The sequence below is a fragment of the Chaetodon auriga genome, chromosome 21, assembly GCF_051107435.1.
Source record: "Chaetodon auriga isolate fChaAug3 chromosome 21, fChaAug3.hap1, whole genome shotgun sequence".
Classification (NCBI taxonomy): Eukaryota; Metazoa; Chordata; class Actinopteri; order Chaetodontiformes; family Chaetodontidae; genus Chaetodon; species Chaetodon auriga.
In genome coordinates this window covers 4320647-4339755 of record NC_135094.1, presented here as the reverse complement: position 1 = coordinate 4339755, position 19109 = coordinate 4320647, and the positions used below count along the sequence as shown (strand labels likewise).

Below are 19109 nucleotides of genomic sequence, written 5' to 3'. Positions count from 1 at the left end.
TAGCTTAGCTTCGCTTGTTGTCCAGAAACATTAGCAAACGTAATCAAAAAGTTTGTTCTTCAGCTAGTTTTTATAATAAACCAAGTTGTAAAGCAACACATAAAACAAAGATGCTGCTTTATTCCAATGATTGAGGTTATTCAAAGGGAGATAAAGTAAAAACACACACCAGAGATAATCACTGTCATAATTCAGCTTTATTGGTTGTTAATAGCATGATCGTTTTCAGATTTTTTCAGTGGATCATGGCCAGTATTTGTAGTACATATTCATGACTTCTTGCTAATTACCAATTGGAATGTTAAATTGTGAAATGCTGCAAAAATCGATATTAAATTCCAACAATAATTGGCAACTGAAAAGCCTGCAAACCATGATTTGTATAGAAAGTATTTTAATATGCCTGAATGTCTAACTTTAGAAGTTATTACTCAAGTTGAGCACTTTTTTTTTTTTTTTTTTTTTTCATTGACAGGAATCACTACTGGATAAAAGGAGACAGACACCCAATTAATTTTGAATCCTACGTTATCTTCAAACATAAAACATGTTGAATAAATAATGTTACGCAGACAGCACAAGTTGACATCCATGATTAAAATGGAAGAAGATACAAGCACCAAAGTCAATGAATAATGAACTCCAGCAGGATACTTAGCTATTACCCACAAATCATGCATATGATTTCCTGCCGATGCCTTTTCTGCTCTGCAGCTTTAACCCGCTAAGTCCATTTGGTTGTCAGTGCAAATGGAAAATGATGAAACGGGAAAACAGAACAGAAAAAGGTCACTCAAGATCGTTGTTTTGCTTCTATTTCTATACCTTATCTTATAGAAAACTTAAATTATTCATCGCTAGTCAATAAACAGGAATGTCACATGCATGGAACTTCTATCTACAACCTCCATAAAATATTGAGCTCGGCTTTTCTGTTTTTATTTCAAAGGTGTCTTCCTCCACCCTCATCACCTTATCTCCCGTTTCGACCTCCTCTCTATTCCCTCACATGTGCGATAGCCTCCTCCGCAGCCCGGCTCAGCCTCTTCCTGGAAATTCATCTGTGCAGGAATTACATTCTTCCTGCTAAATCTCTTTACCTCTCCTCTGCCTGTTCTCCAAATCCTTTTTATCTCCTCTCCTCGGTTTAATTTGTCTTCTCGGAGCATTGCCACATTCGATCACAGGAGTATCATTCACAAAACACCCTGGATCTCACTTCTCACTGGTTGCTAGTCATTTATGGTGATCCAGGACTTAAAGCTTATTCTACTGTCATTGTAATTAGCTTCCACTAGCTATATCTGGTAAATACCTTAAAGTAAGCAGTGTTTGGTTGCATCTTTTTCGCTGTCCTTTCCAACAATCTGTCAGTGCGACTGATCGGACACTCAAAAAACTAAAGAAAAAATATATTGTTTTAAAAAAATTAATCGTTCAACCTTTTGGGAACTAGCTTATTCTCTTTAGCTAAAACCAGGAGACGGTTAGCTTAGCTCAGCGTAAAGACTGGAGACAGGGAAAATGGATAGCTTGACCCTAAAGGAAAAACATGCTTAAAGACACATCTTAAGATCATGAATTAACAAAAATGAGGTGTTTTACAAGTATTATGTAATGCCCTATGCTAATTCAGGCCAACCAGTTCTAGCATCATATTTAGCACACAGATATGAGAGTGCTATCGATCTTCTCATTGAACTGTCCTACTCCTATAAGAAGTAGCAGAGTAGCTTAGCTTAGCATGAGGTTCCCTAAATGTAACTGTTGTTTACATGACAAACACATTAGAATTGAGGGTACAATTCCCAATATTGTCATACCATCATTTTGGGCTCTGTTTCAGTGTTTGAGACCATGTTGCGCCTATAAGTGAAATTGTCTCACTCTCATGATAAAATATTCTTACATAATGTGCCCTTTAGTCAGGCAGGGGCAGGAGAGTGCACTCAGTCCCGGTGAGAGGTCTGGGGAGCTGGCAGATCTCTCTCCAGCGATCTTTCTTTGTATCGTACTCCAACACACTCTTCACTATCACTTCCTGTCCGTCGCTCCATCGTCTCCCTCCAAACACCAGCAGATTCCCAGACGGCGTTGACACCATTCCGTAGTTGAAGGAGCCAATGAGAAGCGGTCGAAGGCGGGTCCAGTGGTCTGACTGTGAATCGTACTGTTCAATATCGCAGAAAGGCTCGTACATTCCCAACAGGGCGTAGATGTGGCCGTGGACGGTTGCAAGGCGGTGGCTGAACCTGGCGATGGACATGGACGCTCGCTTCTCCCAGACTCTGCCTTTCAGGTCCCAAAATAAGACTTCTCTGCTGCTCTCTCTCTGGTCATCCTGGTTATCAGTGTGGTTACTACCATGAATGCTGCCCTGGTGGCCCGGGACACCACCTGACACGTAGATGTTGTTGTCAAGCACAGCAGAAGCATGGCCGTAAAGGGGGCGAGGCATCGTTGCTCCTCTCCTCCATGCTCCTGTAACCATGTCGTAAAACTCAACAGAAGCTAAGGAGGCGAGTGTGTTGCTGTTCGGTCGTGTGTGTCGACCCCCGATGGCGTAAATAACATCCTCCACCACGCAGCAGGAGAACTGCGCCCGCCTCTCCAGCATGGACTCCACCTTCTCCCAGTGGTTGAAGCGAGGATCGTAGCGCCACACCTGGTTGGATGTTGCTGTGGTGACAGACTTTTTGCCATCCTCGTCACCGTCTTTCACTTCTTCTCCTCCGATCACGAAGAGGAAACCTCCCACTGAGCACACACAGTGATTTCTCAGTCGCAGTGGGAGACTAGAACTCAGAGAAGAAAACTTCCTGCTTCTAGGATCGAACACCAGCATCTGCTGTTCTGGCCAATCAGGGCTGGATCCTCCACCCACAAGCAGCACACGATTGGGTGACACTCTGAGTGTGGACTGTCTGCTCTGTTTGATTGGCTGAGCTGAACCCAGCCTGTGGTACTCCAACGCTCGAGTCAGCTGACTTCTGATTAGAGGTGTGGCCATGGCTCTGTGGGCATGGCTGAGGTTGGTGAGGTCAGAGGGGGCGACCAATCCGAAGCGCAGGCGACTCAGCAGAAGATTTGATTTCAGCAGAGGGAGGGGCCCGTTCTCATTCAGCCAATCCAGAGCCAGCTTTATGAGCTCCACCTCCTTGACACCAGGTATCTCGTCAGCATCGAGCACCGCCATCAGTGATTGGACATTTAGTCTGAGAAGGTCATCCCTGCTTTCCTGCAGCAGTGTCCCCATCTCCATAGCAATGGTTTGATTGGCAGCTTCAAGTGCATCTGAGAGGGCGTGATGTTCAGCCAGGTTAGCATAGCAACAGCAATTCTCAGCATTTAAACCATCAGCAATGAACCGCTCGCATATTGACACCGCCGGCTCCACCTGCAAGTACCTGGCTGCCTCTAAGACAACAGGAAGTGTTGACGGCGATACACTGAGCCAGCCAGAATACAGGAAGTCCAGAATGGCATCTAAACCCTCAGGTGTTAGTGCTGGAAGGCTAATGGAGCCGGCTAATCTCTCCGCGGTAGTCTCTCCAAAAAGAGCCCAAAAATACTTGCTGGAGCTGGCCAAAAGGGCGCGATGACAGGGGAAGGATACACCGCCGGCCTCAAGGACGACATCGCACATCTTCCTCTGAGAGCGCAAGCGCTGGAAGCCGGAGAGAAGCCCGGTTCTTTGGGAGGAACTGTAGAGGAGGGAGTAGCTATCCATCCGAAAGATAGGCGGCAAAGAGAGAAGGAAGGCAGGAGGAGAGAGGACAAGAGGTTGAAGAGAAAGCAGTCAAAAGCAGGATTAGTAGCAAGTTTAGTCGTGCTGGTACAAGGAAGTCAGCAGTGAGGAAGGAAGTAAGAGGAAGAAGCAGAAAGAACAGGAAAATGAGCAGTGAGTGCTGTCGAAGAAGATGCAGCCAACAAGCGGCACAAAAGGCAAAAAGAGAGTCAGACGTTAGTTTGGGAAAAGGATAACAGAAGGCTGAAAGCAGGAAGCAGGAAATGAGGGGGAAAGAAAGGAGTGAGTGCGTCTCCTCAGTCGAGGTCGCTCCATCTGTGTTTTTGTCCTCCTCTGTCTGCAGCGGCGGTCATGTGACACCATGATAGAAAGGTTAACAACTGCCCCCTACATCCACACACACACACAGTCCCGTGTACCACCTCCCCCTTTTGTTGGCCCTCAAACGTGGTCCGACCCAAAGCCTCCTGTCTCTTTCTGTGATGCCTGCTGTTGGCTTTGTGTTCTGCTGTCTGTCTGCTGCCCTTTCCTCTGCGCCCGGTGGGAGGGGGGGGTCACCCAAATACATGCATCCAACACACACACCAACCCGGCCAGCAAGCAGATGAATGGATAAATGCACACACATGAGGGAGCCTGGCAGGATTTTAGTGTCTATCCCGGTGGATGAACTCATTGGTAAATACAGCTGCTGTAGTCTGCGAACCAAGATTCCAGGACACGGCTGCCACGGCACCTATCTGTGGACAGGAATAGAAACACGGCTCGCCGGATTCAGCGCGAGGTTCACGCGGTATCAAACCCGAGGAAGTTTTGCCAAGCTGTCAGACATTTTACAAGTGTCAAAAGCAGTTGCATAGCATTTTGATATCAAAGTAAGCCGTGCCCTTTCGGGAGGCATTTGACCTTATTATGACGTGTGCTGCTCCAAAATCATGCAGATTGATGTCATGCTATTATTTTCATGAGATCGGAGGCGGCGGCAGGAGCGGCGGAGCAAAAATAATAAAGCGAGGATTTGTTTTCAGTACCAGGCTCCAAGTCGTCCAGTGTGTTTACAGGCGTCTGATTAATGTTGAGCTACTGTGTGAGTGTGTACTACTGTCTGCCTGGTACACACACACACACACACACACACACACACACACACATCAATATGCAAACAGCATCACTTTATTGCACTCTTACAAGTTCTTGCAGCAACGTACATTTTGTAGTGAGTTATGATCAGCGTCTCTGAGGCAATGCTGGCTCACGCTCAGAGATGAGTGTGTGTGTGTGTGTGGGTGTGTTTGTTTTATGGAAGAGTTACACTAGTTCAAAATTCAGCGCACAGGCTACTCGCAAAGAGAGAGAGCAAAATAAAACAGACTCACGCCTTTTTGAAACTGCAGAGTGTTTTTAATCTTTCCCACACAATGTCAGATCCTCCCGTATGGTCGTTAAAACACCAGCAGTGTTTCTCTCTTGGCTGAATATTCCACCGTGACCTGATGGAGGCTAAACTTAGCTACAGCTGCTCTGTGTGTGTTTGTCTGTGTGCAAGAGGACATGTGATGTGATGATGGATGTGTGCTGTAATGGGGGAGGGATGTGGGGGGTATCTGGGCCCGTGGTGTGTGTGTGAGATCCACTCCTTCTTGAAAGAGTTGGATTTGGAGGTTTAGGTCAGGATCAAAGTGACTCCATGCACAAAGATGCCTCTGACTCCCACCTAAAACCCAGTAATACCCATTAAATATGCACATAATACAAGAATATTACAGCCGGAAATATCAGGGCTCATTTTCCGCTCCTCATGCGCTGCGAGCCATGTGAAAACTGAGTCTAAAAGAGTCTCCGAGCTGCATTTTCAATCACAGTAAACATTAGATTTAAATTAGCTTTTGTCGGAGTTTTCAGGTTATTTAATTTTGCCTGAACGGACTGTTTTTTAAATCGGTGCATGCATTATGTCACGCTCTGTTCATTGTCAATCTCCTGACACCCGCGGAGAAAAAGGAAAGGCTCCGCCATGAAATAATCCCTTTTAAACATGTCACCTTAAAAACTTTGCTGTCACGCCCTGTCTTCTAAATTGGAGCGTCTTTGTTGGCTGACACAGCTGCCGACCTCCCCAGCAAGATGATTCTTACAAAAATGACAAGGAAGCAAGGCTTTACAGCCACAATAATGGATCTGTGAGGCTATTAGCACAGTGGTGCTTTGAGCTAAATGCTAACACCAGCATGCTAAAGTTTGGCGATTAGCACAACAAATAAAGTAGAGCAGGAGCTGATGGGAATGTCATTAGTTTTGCAGGAATTTGGTCAAAGGTTTGACCAGATGAAGTCAAAATTAGAGGAAACATCATTGGGAACCATGAATGTCTGCACGAAAGTGAAGAATCTGACCCGCTGGTTGCGCTAGAGGAAAAGTCAGAAGATCACCAAATTTTGTGAGATTCGTCCTTTGGGAACGTGTTTCATCATGTTTCTGTCAAAGTCAAAAAGTCAAACACTGTTCTTCTTTACTGTAATGCAGATGTAGTCAGTGATACATAGAAAAGTTTGGACTTCGGGATTTTTACAACCATCTTGATTTATTGAAATATTCTCCTGAAGGTACCATTTTCTGGGAATCATAACAATGAAACAATAAAAACAATATAGTTCCCTCCCCCCGCCACCAAAAAAAGTCGTACAGTGAACTTAAATCCCAACACAAGTTGTTACAACATTTAGAAATCAATTTCTATAAATCAGTACTTGTTGGAGTTTTGACAGTATGGAAAAGAAGTCAAGTGGATTCCTTAGATTCAGGCTAACAGTCAATAAAAGTCTCTCTAAACTGGCTATTCTAGACTTAAAAATAGCAAACAAAGCAAAGAATATGCAGAAGAATTTGTTGTCATACGACTCACTTCCTGCTAAAAGTCCGAGTAAAGTGGAGTCTTATCTGCGGCAGAAACACGCCAGAACATCTCGCTTTATCTTGACAGCACTCAACTTTTTGTACAAAGTATGACTGAATTTACCGACAAAACAACGTCAACTGACACGATAAGTCTGGACATTTAACGTGTTTCAGCCTCTCGGAGCACTGGCTGAAAGAGAGTTTATGGACGCCTGCTCCTTGGTGGTCAGACGTTGGCTGTGGCTGTTTCGAACATGTTGGGATTAGACTGCAGTTTGCTAGTTGTCAGTGGCAGTGGGCGAGTCTGTGTGTACGAGATTATTGGCCTTCCTCGCCGCCTGGCTGGGGATCCTGCAGGAAAAAGACAGATAAAGACACCGTGAGGGATTTTCACCATCTGCTATCAGAGCTCTCAGAGCTGCTGACCGGTGAGAGACAGCAGGACGGCCAGGTCGCCGCATCCACTGCGAGGAAATATGAGATCTGGTTGATCCATCACCTGCTTTCTCGCCGCACTTATCTCTCTCTTGACCTTTTTCCATTTCTGGTTCTCTCTGCGTCTTGATCTCCCTCACCGTCTGACACATTTTTCTGTTTATTTCCATCTCAAAGTGCTCGAGTATTAGTCATACAAACACTTCTCGGAGGCAGCGCAGGTCTTCAGGCTTCAGGTGAAGCATCAGTGGATGGAGCCACAGAGCGCTTTTGTGATGATCCACTGAAGCCCGGTGAAAATGCAAGAGGCTGAGAGAGAAGCTAATAACCTGAATGACAGGACCCTCACTGGGAACTTAAGAATAAAGCAGTCCCATGCTGAAATGTGTACGAGTTAGCTTAGCTTTATATCCTTGGACATAAAGTGATATGTTATTTGGCCAAAAGTAAGTGGACACCCCTGTTCATGTGCTGTTCTTTTGTTCATGGTTTGGACTGGACCCTTTTGTTCCGATGAAGGAAAATCTTGATGTTTTCCCAGTTTGGTGTGGAAGAACTTTGACTGGCCTGACCTCAAACCCGTCTAACAACTTTGGGATGAACTGGAACGAGCCAGGCCTTATCACCAAAATTAGTCCTGGACCTCACTCATGCTTTTGTCGGGTTCCAAACATCTGGTGAGAAGCCTGAAACCAGAGCGGAGATTGTTATAGCAGCAGATTAATGCTCACATTGTTGTGGGATAGAGGGATCACATGCATGTCCACATACTTTTGGCCATGTGGTGCAGAAGACACGAGCTGAGGGACCTTCAAGTAAAACTAGTGAAACTTGTTGAAAGTGAGATCTTCCTTTACGATTTGCTTGTTTTCTGCAGCTGTGACTTTCTTTGTGCAGTGCATTGTGGGTCACCGAGCGCTCGTCAGACGCACACTGAGAAGTCGGCCGGATGCAGAACGTTACTGCACGCTCCAAACCTGCTCAGAAATAGCATGTAGTACCATTTCTGGTGTTTACCACTAAAAGTTGAACCAGCTTCTGCTCCTCACTCTCGTTTGTCTCCTACACAGCACACCCACACGGTTTGGGCAGGGCAGAGCAGCCACAGTGTTTGGATACCGCGGTTTGTGCGTCCCGCTGAGAAAGTCACAGCACAGACTGCCCCTCGACGCTCACACACATTTTCTAAAACACACACACACTTCTATAATGTATAAATATAGAGCCTGACTCAACCTCTCCAGCCCACACACAGAGGCACCGACACACACGCAGCTTGACCTGAACGAAGACTGCGCAGCCCACACTGACCCCCGGTGGTGAGCTCCGGCCACTGCAAGTAATTGCTGTGCAGCCCGACCAGTGAGAGCATCCAGGGTGTCAGCAGTTATCTCACTGTGATGAAGACATAATGAACCTGGCAGTGCTGTCTGATAATTAAGCGTCTTGTTCGACTTTCCTCTCACAAAATGTCACATTTGGATTCTCTCTGTGCACAGAAGTAGACATGATCACGCTTTGCACCACGAGCCAACTTTTGACTTAATTTAAGGTTTTTATGGAATTGAATTTGTGCTTTAATTAACTATCAAACACACAGTTTATTGCACTGTGTTATGCAGTGTATCTTTGTGGCACAACAGGACATTTTGAAGAGGACATAAATTTAGTTTGGGCAGAGATTATCATGCAAAGAATAACTTAAAAACTTAGTTTGTGCTGACTCAGTGTATTTGCTATTATCCAACTGAGTGAACAATAACCTCACAAACTGGATTTTGGCCAGCTCAAACTAAATTATTGATAATATCTCTATAAAATATAATTTACACGCTTGCTCAAAATTTCTCAATGCACGGCGCCTCAGGAGCGAGGCACAAATATAATACAGAGGATCTGAGAATTCTGCAGCCGCCTCTGAACAGTGCAGGTCGATAGATTTTTATCTGTGATGCTTGAAGCGTTTAAAAACCCAGAAACCATAACACAGATAAATAGATTTAAGTTTCCACTTTAGTCTCTGTAAAGAATTTCCTCTGATTGTCCAGATGACAGAAGCTCTGAGTTGGTCTAAATGCTGAGTCGCCTTCAGTGATCTTGATGAGCAGGAGGGTGTTTGTTTGCTTTTCGTAGCCCTGAGTTTTGACTCTCAGGCTACATGCAGGGTGCCCTGTGATTGGTGGAGACTGTTTAGAGCTGAAAAATGTCCTTCCACCTCTTCTGCATGTTTTTTGTGAAATATTAAGAATAATTTTGCCTCATTGTTCATGCTCTTTGTAGTGAACATGCAAGTAAAACATCCATTTAACTGAAACTAAATGTTATTGACAGTACATTAATAATACAGGAAATGACATCAAATATCCAGTTTTTTTTCCTTTTGGCTTGAAGACCCAAACTTTCCCGTTCCTCTGAAACACAGCTTGGTTGCATAATATGACAGAATGCCCGGCTCAGTGGTTGGTTTTGTGACTTTCCAGCGAATAGATGGGGCCAGCAGGGGTTTTTCCACTTTGCATGTCCTCCCAGTGTCCTCTCCTCCCATAATCCAATGACGTGCAGGTTTGCTGGATCTGAAACTCTGAATAGCTGAATGTATTTATCCATATGTATCATCGACCCCCCCGTGACCCCACCCAGGATCAAACGGTGTAGACATGTGTAGACTGGTAATCCAGTGATTACACTGTGTGTCTGTGGGAGGATGTAACTGTACTTTAGTGAAAATCTGATGTATTTCTACTTCACTTTATCACATTTTCTCCCAACTGAAACTACATTTATCTGACAACTAATAGTTTCTGGTTAGGTTACAAATGAAGATTTTACATAGAAAATTGCATCCATAAGTAAAAAAAATGCTCAGCCTTAACCAACTAAACAGAAAGGATCTGAATACTTCCTCCATCTCTGCACAGAAGCTGCTCTTTAGGTATGCCGACCTGCTTTTGTAGAGTTATTGACTGTTTTCAGACTCGTGTGCTGGATTTGCATCATTCACAAAGGACAGGTGACCCGATTTGTAAACGCATCTTTGTGCTTTCTCCCCGTCGTTTGGTTCTGATTTGCATTTTTTTCTTTGGACCCTTTAAGGCCGACTGTGTCTGCGCTGACAAGAGCTGCGTCAAACATTTCCAAGTAAGATGTTATCACGACGGATCAGTGGAAGATTTGCAGACTTAAAACAGACTTTACATTGTGTTACCGCTTTAATTCTTAATTCTAATCCCAGAACAATGAGGACTTTCAGCCGTGCTCATACGACGACGGTCACCTTCTGTCCGTGTTAATCCTTGGTGACCCATCGTAGTTCGCTCTTGACGTTCTGCAGCTCTGATAGGTTAACAGCGGGCCCGGGCAGTTTCACCGCGCCCGGCAGCGCCTTCTTCTCCTCCGGCGTCTGGGCTGCGGCGCTGGTCTGGTCTGGTGAATGAGCCTGAGGAAAAAAATAACACAAACAGATGCAGAAACTGTGAGTGGACCAGGCGACTGCAGCGCTGAGTTATTTACATCCATTACTATCCGAGTGGATTCATCTCCTGTACACTGAAAGCATTACGTGAACTCCGTACATCGTGTTTGTGTGCAGATTCTTCTCTGACTGCGTGAAAAGTGGTGATGATGGTCATGAAAATAAAGCAGTAGTACATGGCAGTACACATCTGAAAAGTGTGTAATACTGCTATATATGTGAATATACTGTATACCTTCATATTACATACTTCTCATAAGAAGGAAAACAGAATATGGACAAAGTGAAAGACCTGAAAGTGAAGGACGTTTGTGGTTCGAACACGAAAACAGAAACTAAACGTTTGCTTCACCTTCTTGTGTGTGTGTGTGTGTGTGTGTGTGTGTGTGTGTGTGTGTGTGTGTGTGTTGTCTTACCTCTTCTGTGTCTACTGTCTCCTCTCTCCTCTTGACAGGATGTCCCGCCCCTGGACGCAGAGCTCCCATCGGGATGTTCAAATTAGCCTGACGGACAGCAAGAACAGCCAATGAGATACCTTCAACACTCAAACAAATTAAGTTTCCCGTCTCTGCGGTTCTGTGTGCGTGTGTGTGTGTGTGTGTGTGTGGATATGGATGTGTGGATGTGGATGTGTGTGTGCCTGTGCTCCTGCTGTTTCCTCAAAACCCCTTGTTTTAATTATGAGTGCCACTTCCTGGTTATCATCATGTCCCTAAAAGGGCAATGTGTCTTTATGAAAATTGGGACACACACGCACACACACACACACACACAAACACACACACACGCACACACACAGAGCTCAGAGATCTGCCTGCTAACTTGATGTTCTACCGCTGCCTGCCCTGATGTCCTGTCACTTGGATTTGTTTTGCGTTGTACTGTAATGTAATGTATTGTATATATGCTCATATTGTACAGCTGTACAGAGAGGGAGTGTGGTGTGTGTCACAGAGGATGCCGCTTTTATTTTTCCCTGCACATTGAGGTTAAAAGATGAAAAGCTCTGGAAGAAATCGCCTCATTCACAGCATGTCTGCTCAGATTTGTATCACTGTAATGTGGCTTTGGCTGGGATTGTTTACTGTCTTATGCTTAGCGTGCTGTTAGCAATCATCTTCTGACATTCCAACCAACGGGTAAAGAATATTTCACCTTAAATTGAAAAGTCAATCATAGTTTGACATAGTAGGAAACATGCTTATTAGCTTTCTTGCCCAGAGTTAGAGAAGCCTTTCTCAAGCTATAGCCAGGTTATGATTAGCTTAGCATAAAGGCTGCTAACAAGGGGAAGCAGCTAGCCTCGCTTTATCCAAGGTTTTGTAAATTTCTGCATCTTGAAAGCTCATTTATTAATAAAACTTATCGTTTGATCCGTGGCCTCCAGCCTTTATGCTAAGCTAAGCTAAGCTAATGGCTAATGTAAGTGCATATTCAACAGATGTGAGAGTGGTGTCAATTTTTTTAACTCTTGGAAAGGACGTGAATAAGCACATTTACCAAAATGCTGAACTCTTCCTTTAAATCTGCTCAAACTCCATTTCCAGTAAAACCAAACACAAACTGTGATTCCATCTGAGCCACCGTACATCACTACGAGGCCGTAAGGTCTAAAAATGAGTTGAAAAGTGATGAGGAAAAGGTAACTTTGACAAAAATGTATGCAGACTTGATGTTCACTGTGATGGATAACTAATTTAGCAGCCTGTCAGAGTCCGACACGAGTGGAAAATAACGGATGGAACGCGAGAAAATCTGCATTCAAATGTCTGGAGCACAGCTGTTATGTAAAGTGTATGTGATTTATATTGTCTTAAATCTCCTCCAGTCCATGCAGCACACAACATTTGCCCTGAGGGTCTAAATAAGTCCTCATTTATCATCTTTATTCTTTTCATTAATAATACAAGCTAATAATTAAACTCTGCTCCCCTGCTCTGGGGTGCAGGTGCAGCCGAAGCAATGTTAGTGACGGATATGTATCCGAGAAGAAAATATTGGACTTTGGAAACATTTGGACACAAAATGCTTGAAGTGTGCTGCACAAGCTGTTTGGAGAAATTTATTGGAGCTTTTATGTTTGTTTTTGGAGCTGTAGGACGATGTACGAATCCAGAAGGAGGCTGAGATGGAACGACAGAGTGTAACAACAACGTAATAATGATTTATTCTGAGGGTGAGTTAATCCTTTAAGTTTAGATCCTGAGTAAACTTACTGAAAAGTGTCATGTGAACATGAACAGAAGGACCAAAACCTGCAGGGCCAGCAGGGTAGAGGGGAGAAATGTCTTTAAATCAGCCACTTGATGCCAGATTTGTTCCTAATTACTGCTTGGCTGAGATATAAGACCCCTGACCAAATGCCTTTTATAATTAACTGTGCTGCTGCGGTACATTTATCGACTGTCACCGCCGTTACAGCAGCGACTTCTCACTGTTTGGTGGTTGTTTTCTATTTTATTTTAGTGTCGAAGGCGATCTGTAGGAGCTATTTGCTTCTGTGGCCACAAAAGAAATGAGTTCAGTTGCCCTGCACAGGCCATTTGTTAGCTGGCCTTTAACCATCAGTCAGATAGAATTGACATTACTCCCAAACATTTTCAAAAGCATATCAACTCTTTTTAATGGATTTCCTACCTTCCAGACAGCCCCTGTTTTCCAATCGTTTCTTAAAAAAAATGTATTATTCAGTTGCGGTTACTTCATTAAAACAGTAGTTTGGGGGTTTACTCACTGTTAGATGCCCACCAAAATGTCCCAAATGCCTTAGATCCCTTTTCTTTATGTGCTACTATACCTGCTCGCACTGGTGCTGCACTGTTCAGCCCCACAAAGGCAAAACGCAGTCAGGTTAAGAGCCGAATTTGACTTTTTGACATTTGTTTTACCTCCAGTACGAAATAACAAGCAGACATACACATTTTGTTTTGCTGCTTTTTGGTCGAAGTCGTACTGCTTCTGCATGATGCGCCTGAAGTCTCCAACGTCCAGCGTTTGAGAATCTGCAGCCCAATTTAACGCGACGTTAAACACAAACAAGGGGGGTTAAATTACAGCATTTCATACTGTAAGGATTCAATGGAAGTCTGCAGCTGTCGGGAAAATGAGGACTCAGATTAATAAAGATGGGATGCTTTTGAAAATGTTTAAAGAGCTGTGCTGCCGTTCTTGCTTGCGATCGACGTTGAACTGATGTTGTACTGAGACGGAGACGACGAGGAACCTCACGTTTGTGCCGCGGTGGCGTTTAACACTCCTCTGTCCTGATGCCTATCCCATGGTTAGACATGACAACGAGCACAATGAGAAGAGAGAGACGATGGAGGAAACCCTCTCTGACATGCACTCACGAAGCCATTACTACAGAAACCACACACACACACACACACACACACACACACACACACACACACACACAGTGATACAGACGACTCATCCTTTGCCTCGCTCCAACTCTGCACTAACAAAGCCTTGATACTGTATATGCACAGTCTGAACTCTGTATTTGCCTTTGCCAATAAATACCTAAATGTGGAAACACCTGTCACCTGGAACCTCTTCATCCTTTTGTCCTCTTTTAAGCTTTGACATGATGTCTCTGAAGCAGTAATCCACACCTTACTGTACACACAGGTGAGACGTTTTACCTGAAGGGCCTTCACGTTGGACGAAGGTTTGGACATAATCCTCCCGGTAAGTCCGCTGACCTGCAGGAAGCACAGAGCACAGACATTCAGCCCTGTGTGTGTGTGTGTGTGTGTGTGTGTGTGTGTGTGTGTGTGTGTGTGTGTGTGTCTGCACGCTGGGGGCACTGGGACTCTGTTTCTGTGGTTTTCAAGGCCCGGGATAGCATTTCAGTTGCTTAGCGACTCTTACAGAGAGAAGCAGGTAGAGGAACTGTTCTCTGAATCATTCATGAGAGGGAGACGGAGAGCCGGCAGGGAATGTCAAAATAAAAGTGTCCACGGTGCCTCAGTTTCAGATAAGTGTGAGAGCGAAGCTTCAGTACAGTGATGTGCATCGGGATTGTGGGAATTTGAAAGCAGAGGGGGGGTTTACATGGCTTCACCTCCAATCTCAACAAACCACATTTACTCCCTCAGCTGCTTGTTGAAGTTTACAGCATATTACCAATATTAACCACTTGGCATTACTCTGTATGTTTCTTCTTGCCATTAAACATTAAACATTAAAGAATGTACGTTCCAAGTCCAAAAAATGTTGATATTGAACATTTGGTTTCATCCAAATATCCGATCTTGGCTTTGAATACATCTGTCAACACAGCATCATGGGAGAACATGTTAGAACCATGAACATCATTTTTAGGAGACTAGGTTAAAGATACGAAAGTCCAACATCACTCCCTCGTTCACTCGTATGCACTATGTTATGAGCAATGTGTCTTTATTATGTAAATTATTCGAAATGTATTATAAGTCAGTGTATTTATGTATCGGCATCATTTTGCATCATCGCTGACAGGCACAGTGTCGTCATGAATGTAGTTTGAATTATAATTTTTTACAGGGGCCATGCAGCTTTGACGTGATACCATGAAGTGCGTATTTAAGACAATTTTTACAACATTCTCATTTCAGTCTGAGTCAGTGGGAAACATTAAAATGTTGGCCAGAGATGACGTTTTAGACGAACTCGCTGAGCTAAGGTTAGCTTCATTAGCCTCAGAAAATAGCATGACATGAGCCCCAATTCTGTGCGTCTTTCTATGAATTTAAGGACTTGTTTCAGAAATTACTACTAATTTTAGGCGGTAAACCTGCAGGTGAACAGTTTTGTTGTGTTTTTATTGTCTCCCAACAGTCTAAATTCTGCAGGTTTCTGCTGAGCTTACTCCTCTCCGACAAAATCAAATCAAATCTAGATAATCTTCAGCTTTAAAACTGTAAAACAATGCAATGCTGCGAATTGTTCCGAATGAATTTGCTGTAAATCCGTCTTTCCCCCGCGTCCTCATTTCATCTCGGCCTGTTGTCTGTTATTTTCTACTTCCTCCCTCCATTTTGCTGTTTCACAGATCAACACTGACCCAAGTGGCTCCTAATCGTAGAAGTTTCCATGGCCTATTTATCTTATCGGGCGGCTCAGAGCAGAGTGAGTCCCCGCTCGTCCGGCTGCTGCTGCTGCCTTCGATGGCGGTGCTTAGATACGGCGCTGTTTGTGCAACAACATACAGTAAGAGCTTTGCTGTCCTTGACATGAGAGCAAAAGCCCGGACGCCCCAAAATACACAACCACAGACACACACACACTTCACGCTTACACAACGGGATGATATTTATGTTGGCCATGAGGAGCAGCTGCCCTCTGACGCCACGCTGCAAAGTCTGACAGGCCCTTTCACTTTCACACGTACGGCATGTGCGCACACACTCTGCCACACGGCCACGTGTTCATAACCACAATTATTCCTCATGCTTCAAACTATTCAAATCTTCACACACCGAAACCCTTTAAACCTCCGAGCAGACACCTAACAAGAAGGCTGTTAGAGGTACAGTGTGTGTGTGTGTGTGTGTGTGTGTGTGTGTGTGCGCGCGCGTGTGTGTGTGCGCGCGCGTGTGTGTGTGCATGCATCAGTGCTTCTGGAATATCAACATGAGGACATGTTTAGAGAGCTGCAGCTGCACGTACTGTAGCATGAATGAGGAGCTAAGAAAATGTGATCATTTGCTTTGTTGATCATGAGGCCTGTTGTTCTTATAGCAGCAGGACGTCGCTCTGCTGGTCCAGACTGAAATATCTCAGAATTTGTTGCAGGCATTGTCATAAAATCATGCCATAGTTCAGACACTCATGATCATCAGAGGATGAAAGCTACTAACTTTTGTCATCCCCTGATTTTACCTCTGACGCCACCATGAGGCTGATATTGTTGTTTCAGAGTCTCATCTGTCTAAATGTGCTTTGGTTTATGACCAAATACCTGAAAAGCTAAAGACTCTCCCAGCCTCAGCTGTGCTTTTTGGTTTTAGTACTAATGAGCAAATGTTACCATGCTAACAGGCAAAGCAACGAGTGTGAACTTTAATATAATCTATTTACATTGTCACTGTAAGCATGTTAGCATCCTAAAGTTAGCATCAGTTTGAAAGCACTGCTGTGCTTCAGGACAGCTTCAGAGTCACTAACATGACTGTTAGTCTTGTTTCTTATTTCTTTCTTAAAATGTTGAACTATTTGGTAGTTCACAAATGACACTAAAGTAAACCCAGTACCTTAAAATGTGACGCCAAGGGGTGACAAAACGTCCATATGTGACAAGCTGGGAGCGATTAGCTTAGCTTAGCATAAAGACTAGAAACAAAGGGAAACAGCTAGCCTGCGTCTTTCCAAGAAGCACCAAAGTGAGACCAAGCTGGACCCAAAGAGCACCAATGAACACCTTATTTCTTATGGTTCTGCCACTGAGGCTGAAAAACAAACTTTACGTGCTTTATTATTTCGTGCCAGCGTCTCTGAAACAAAGCTAATAATCTCCTGCTTCATATTTAGCATGCAAGCGTAAGAGTAGCGCCATTCTTCTCATTTAACTCTCAAAAGAAAAAGAAAAAGCCAATAAGCATTAAAGTATTTCTTTGTAGATTTACACCGAAGCGCCACAGACAGTGAAGGGAATGTGAAGGAGTTCAGAGACAGATGGTTTGTTGACGAGAAGAAAAATACAGAATATTGCCTTTAAGAATAAAAGTTATTTTTTGTACTAAAAGGTTCCTTAGTTTAAAAAGTACAAGCTGGAAATGACAGTAATGCTTCAATCTAGCTGCCATTCAAACACACATTAACACATAAGATGTGACTTACCTGTTGATGACAGAGCACTGAATCGTCTAATGACCTTACACAACACACTTTATCAACACACGCCTCCTATCTGCTCTTCATCTCTATTTTTTTCCTTTCTTTTTTCTTTTCGTCTCTGCCCTCTCTCTCTCTCTCTCTCTCTCTCTCTCTCTCTCTCTCTCTCTCCCTCTCTCTCTCTCTCTCTCTCTCTCTCTTTCTCTCTCGCCTCATAAGTGGTAGAAGGATTCCTCTCATATCTGGGATTTGTTCTCACTATAAATAGAAGAGTGATACACAGAAGGGACCTGCTTTCTATCCACCACACACACACACACACACACACACACACACACACACACACACACACACACACACACACACACACCACACATGGACACTCACAGTGACGGACCAAAACACTGTCAAACAGCAGCACCGAGAACTTGGATCTTTTTTAATTAGAACATCTTTTTAAGGTTTTTACGCTACAAAAACTGCTCTGATGACTAAAATAATTGAACATCAGGACCAAACTCCATTCAAAAAGTGCAACATTTAAGCACGAGAGATTCAAACCCAAATCTGTCTGCTTCTACGATATTTTTAATGACGTGTGTGGTCATTTTTGGCTGCATCTTCATCAAACCCTGACACTTGAGAGCTCAAAACACTCCTCCTAATCTTAGTGACTAAAATGGCTCTGCCCTATTTCTGCTCTGACACTCAGTGAAACACACACACACAGAAGTGGTAATGCTGGTAAATGTATCTACATATACACTGATGCACATCCAGAGGGGAAGTGTGATCTCCCAGAGTTAAAGGTGTGTGTGTGCGTGTGTGTGTGTGTGTGTGTGTGTGCTCTCTTACCTCCTGCCGTGCGTGGCTGCTCTACCCTGCCTGCACTCTCTCTGAGGTCCTCTTCAGCTACCTGACCTGTTTCCGCACGTCCTGATTGGCTCAGAGACACGCCAAACTCCTCCCCGCGCGGAATCCGACCCATCATCAGAGAGTTAGAATGAGTTTTCAGCCCGGGACTGTGTGTGTGTGTGTGTGTGTGTGTGTGTGCGTGCGTGTGTGTTTCCGCCTACCTTTCTCTCAGGATTTTCTGAACTTTTCCTCACATGAAGCTGTCCACCACATCAAACCCCAGTGATCCTTGTCTCACCTGTCACACTAATCTACTGTGTGCTCAGGTAGTAAAATGAGCAGACTGGAGGCTCGTTATATGTTTCAGACTATGCAAATCCAACCCACACACACACACACACACACACACACACACACACACACACACTGGCCTCACCTGTTGGCATAGACAGCCCTTACCTATTACAGATAAACACCATCACTCTTCTTGTATTTGCTAACATTGCTATGGCTGAATGTCATGCTGTAGCTTCCATGTAGCTGAAGCTTTGCTGATGGACCAAACTTCATTTAGAAAATACCTGAATTTAGGAGATGCATCGAAACTGCAGCAGTCTGACGCTGCTCTGCAGGTAGGTCTGTGGGTGAGATGAAACAGGTGATTTTTTTTTGGATACTTCCTCAGGATGCACAGACGTGGATGGTGACTTGGCAAGTTTTGGCCAAAAAGCAAGCAGCGAATGTAGGGAAGGGTGTGGACACAATACAAAGTCAGCTGCCATGTGCTCTCTGCACGGTGTACATGATGACTGGGAGAAATGGAAGGAGTCCAGGGGCTGTAAGGTTGTTTAAAGGAAGTCTTATTGTGATTAAAAGAGAGACAAG

General features: G+C 44.2%; 3 protein-coding genes across 4 annotated transcripts in view; 1 reads left to right on the top strand and 2 right to left on the bottom strand.

The window, feature by feature from the left end:
* Nucleotides 1-14097, top strand: part of cnksr2a (connector enhancer of kinase suppressor of Ras 2a) — a 63827-nt gene extending 49730 nt beyond the window's left edge. Inside the window, exon 24 of the mRNA XM_076761716.1 lies at nucleotides 11005-14097. Within this exon, the coding sequence (XP_076617831.1) occupies nucleotides 11005-11052 (48 nt within the window). The 3' untranslated portion in view covers nucleotides 11053-14097. The remainder of the gene's footprint in view (nucleotides 1-11004) is intronic.
* On the bottom strand, nucleotides 1387-3730 carry klhl34 (kelch-like family member 34). The gene has a single exon (XM_076761718.1). The coding sequence runs from the start codon at nucleotides 3728-3730 to the stop codon at nucleotides 1922-1924; it is 1809 nt and encodes a 602-aa protein (XP_076617833.1). The 3' UTR covers nucleotides 1387-1921.
* On the bottom strand, nucleotides 6316-18299 carry smpx (small muscle protein X-linked). Of its 2 annotated transcripts, none has more exons than XM_076761719.1 (5): nucleotides 18225-18299; nucleotides 14198-14257; nucleotides 10967-11053; nucleotides 10353-10514; nucleotides 6316-6994 (listed from the first exon to the last, which is right to left on the bottom strand). In XM_076761719.1, the coding sequence occupies exons 2-4, from the start codon at nucleotides 14231-14233 to the stop codon at nucleotides 10365-10367; spliced, it is 273 nt and encodes a 90-aa protein (XP_076617834.1). In that variant the 5' UTR covers nucleotides 14234-14257; nucleotides 18225-18299; the 3' UTR covers nucleotides 6316-6994; nucleotides 10353-10364. The 2 variants fall into 2 exon arrangements, with proteins under 2 accessions (XP_076617834.1, XP_076617835.1); XM_076761720.1 differs by lacking the exon at nucleotides 18225-18299 and adding an exon at nucleotides 17376-17500.
* Nucleotides 18300-19109: the final 810 nt, after the last annotated feature.

Bases quoted from the DNA above. Each gene is read 5' to 3' on its own strand.
- smpx (XM_076761719.1), bottom strand. From the start codon at position 14,233: ATGTCCAAACCTTCGTCCAACGTGAAGGCCCTTCAG. The intron at 11,054-14,197 runs GTAAAACGTCTC...GCTGTCCGTCAG, and splicing joins CCAACGTGAAGGCCCTTCAG to GCTAATTTGAACATCCCGAT. The intron at 10,515-10,966 runs GTAAGACAACAC...TTTTTTCCTCAG, and splicing joins AGACAGTAGACACAGAAGAG to GCTCATTCACCAGACCAGAC.
- klhl34 (XM_076761718.1), bottom strand. From the start codon at position 3,730: ATGGATAGCTACTCCCTCCTCTACAGTTCCTCCCAAAGAACCGGGCTT.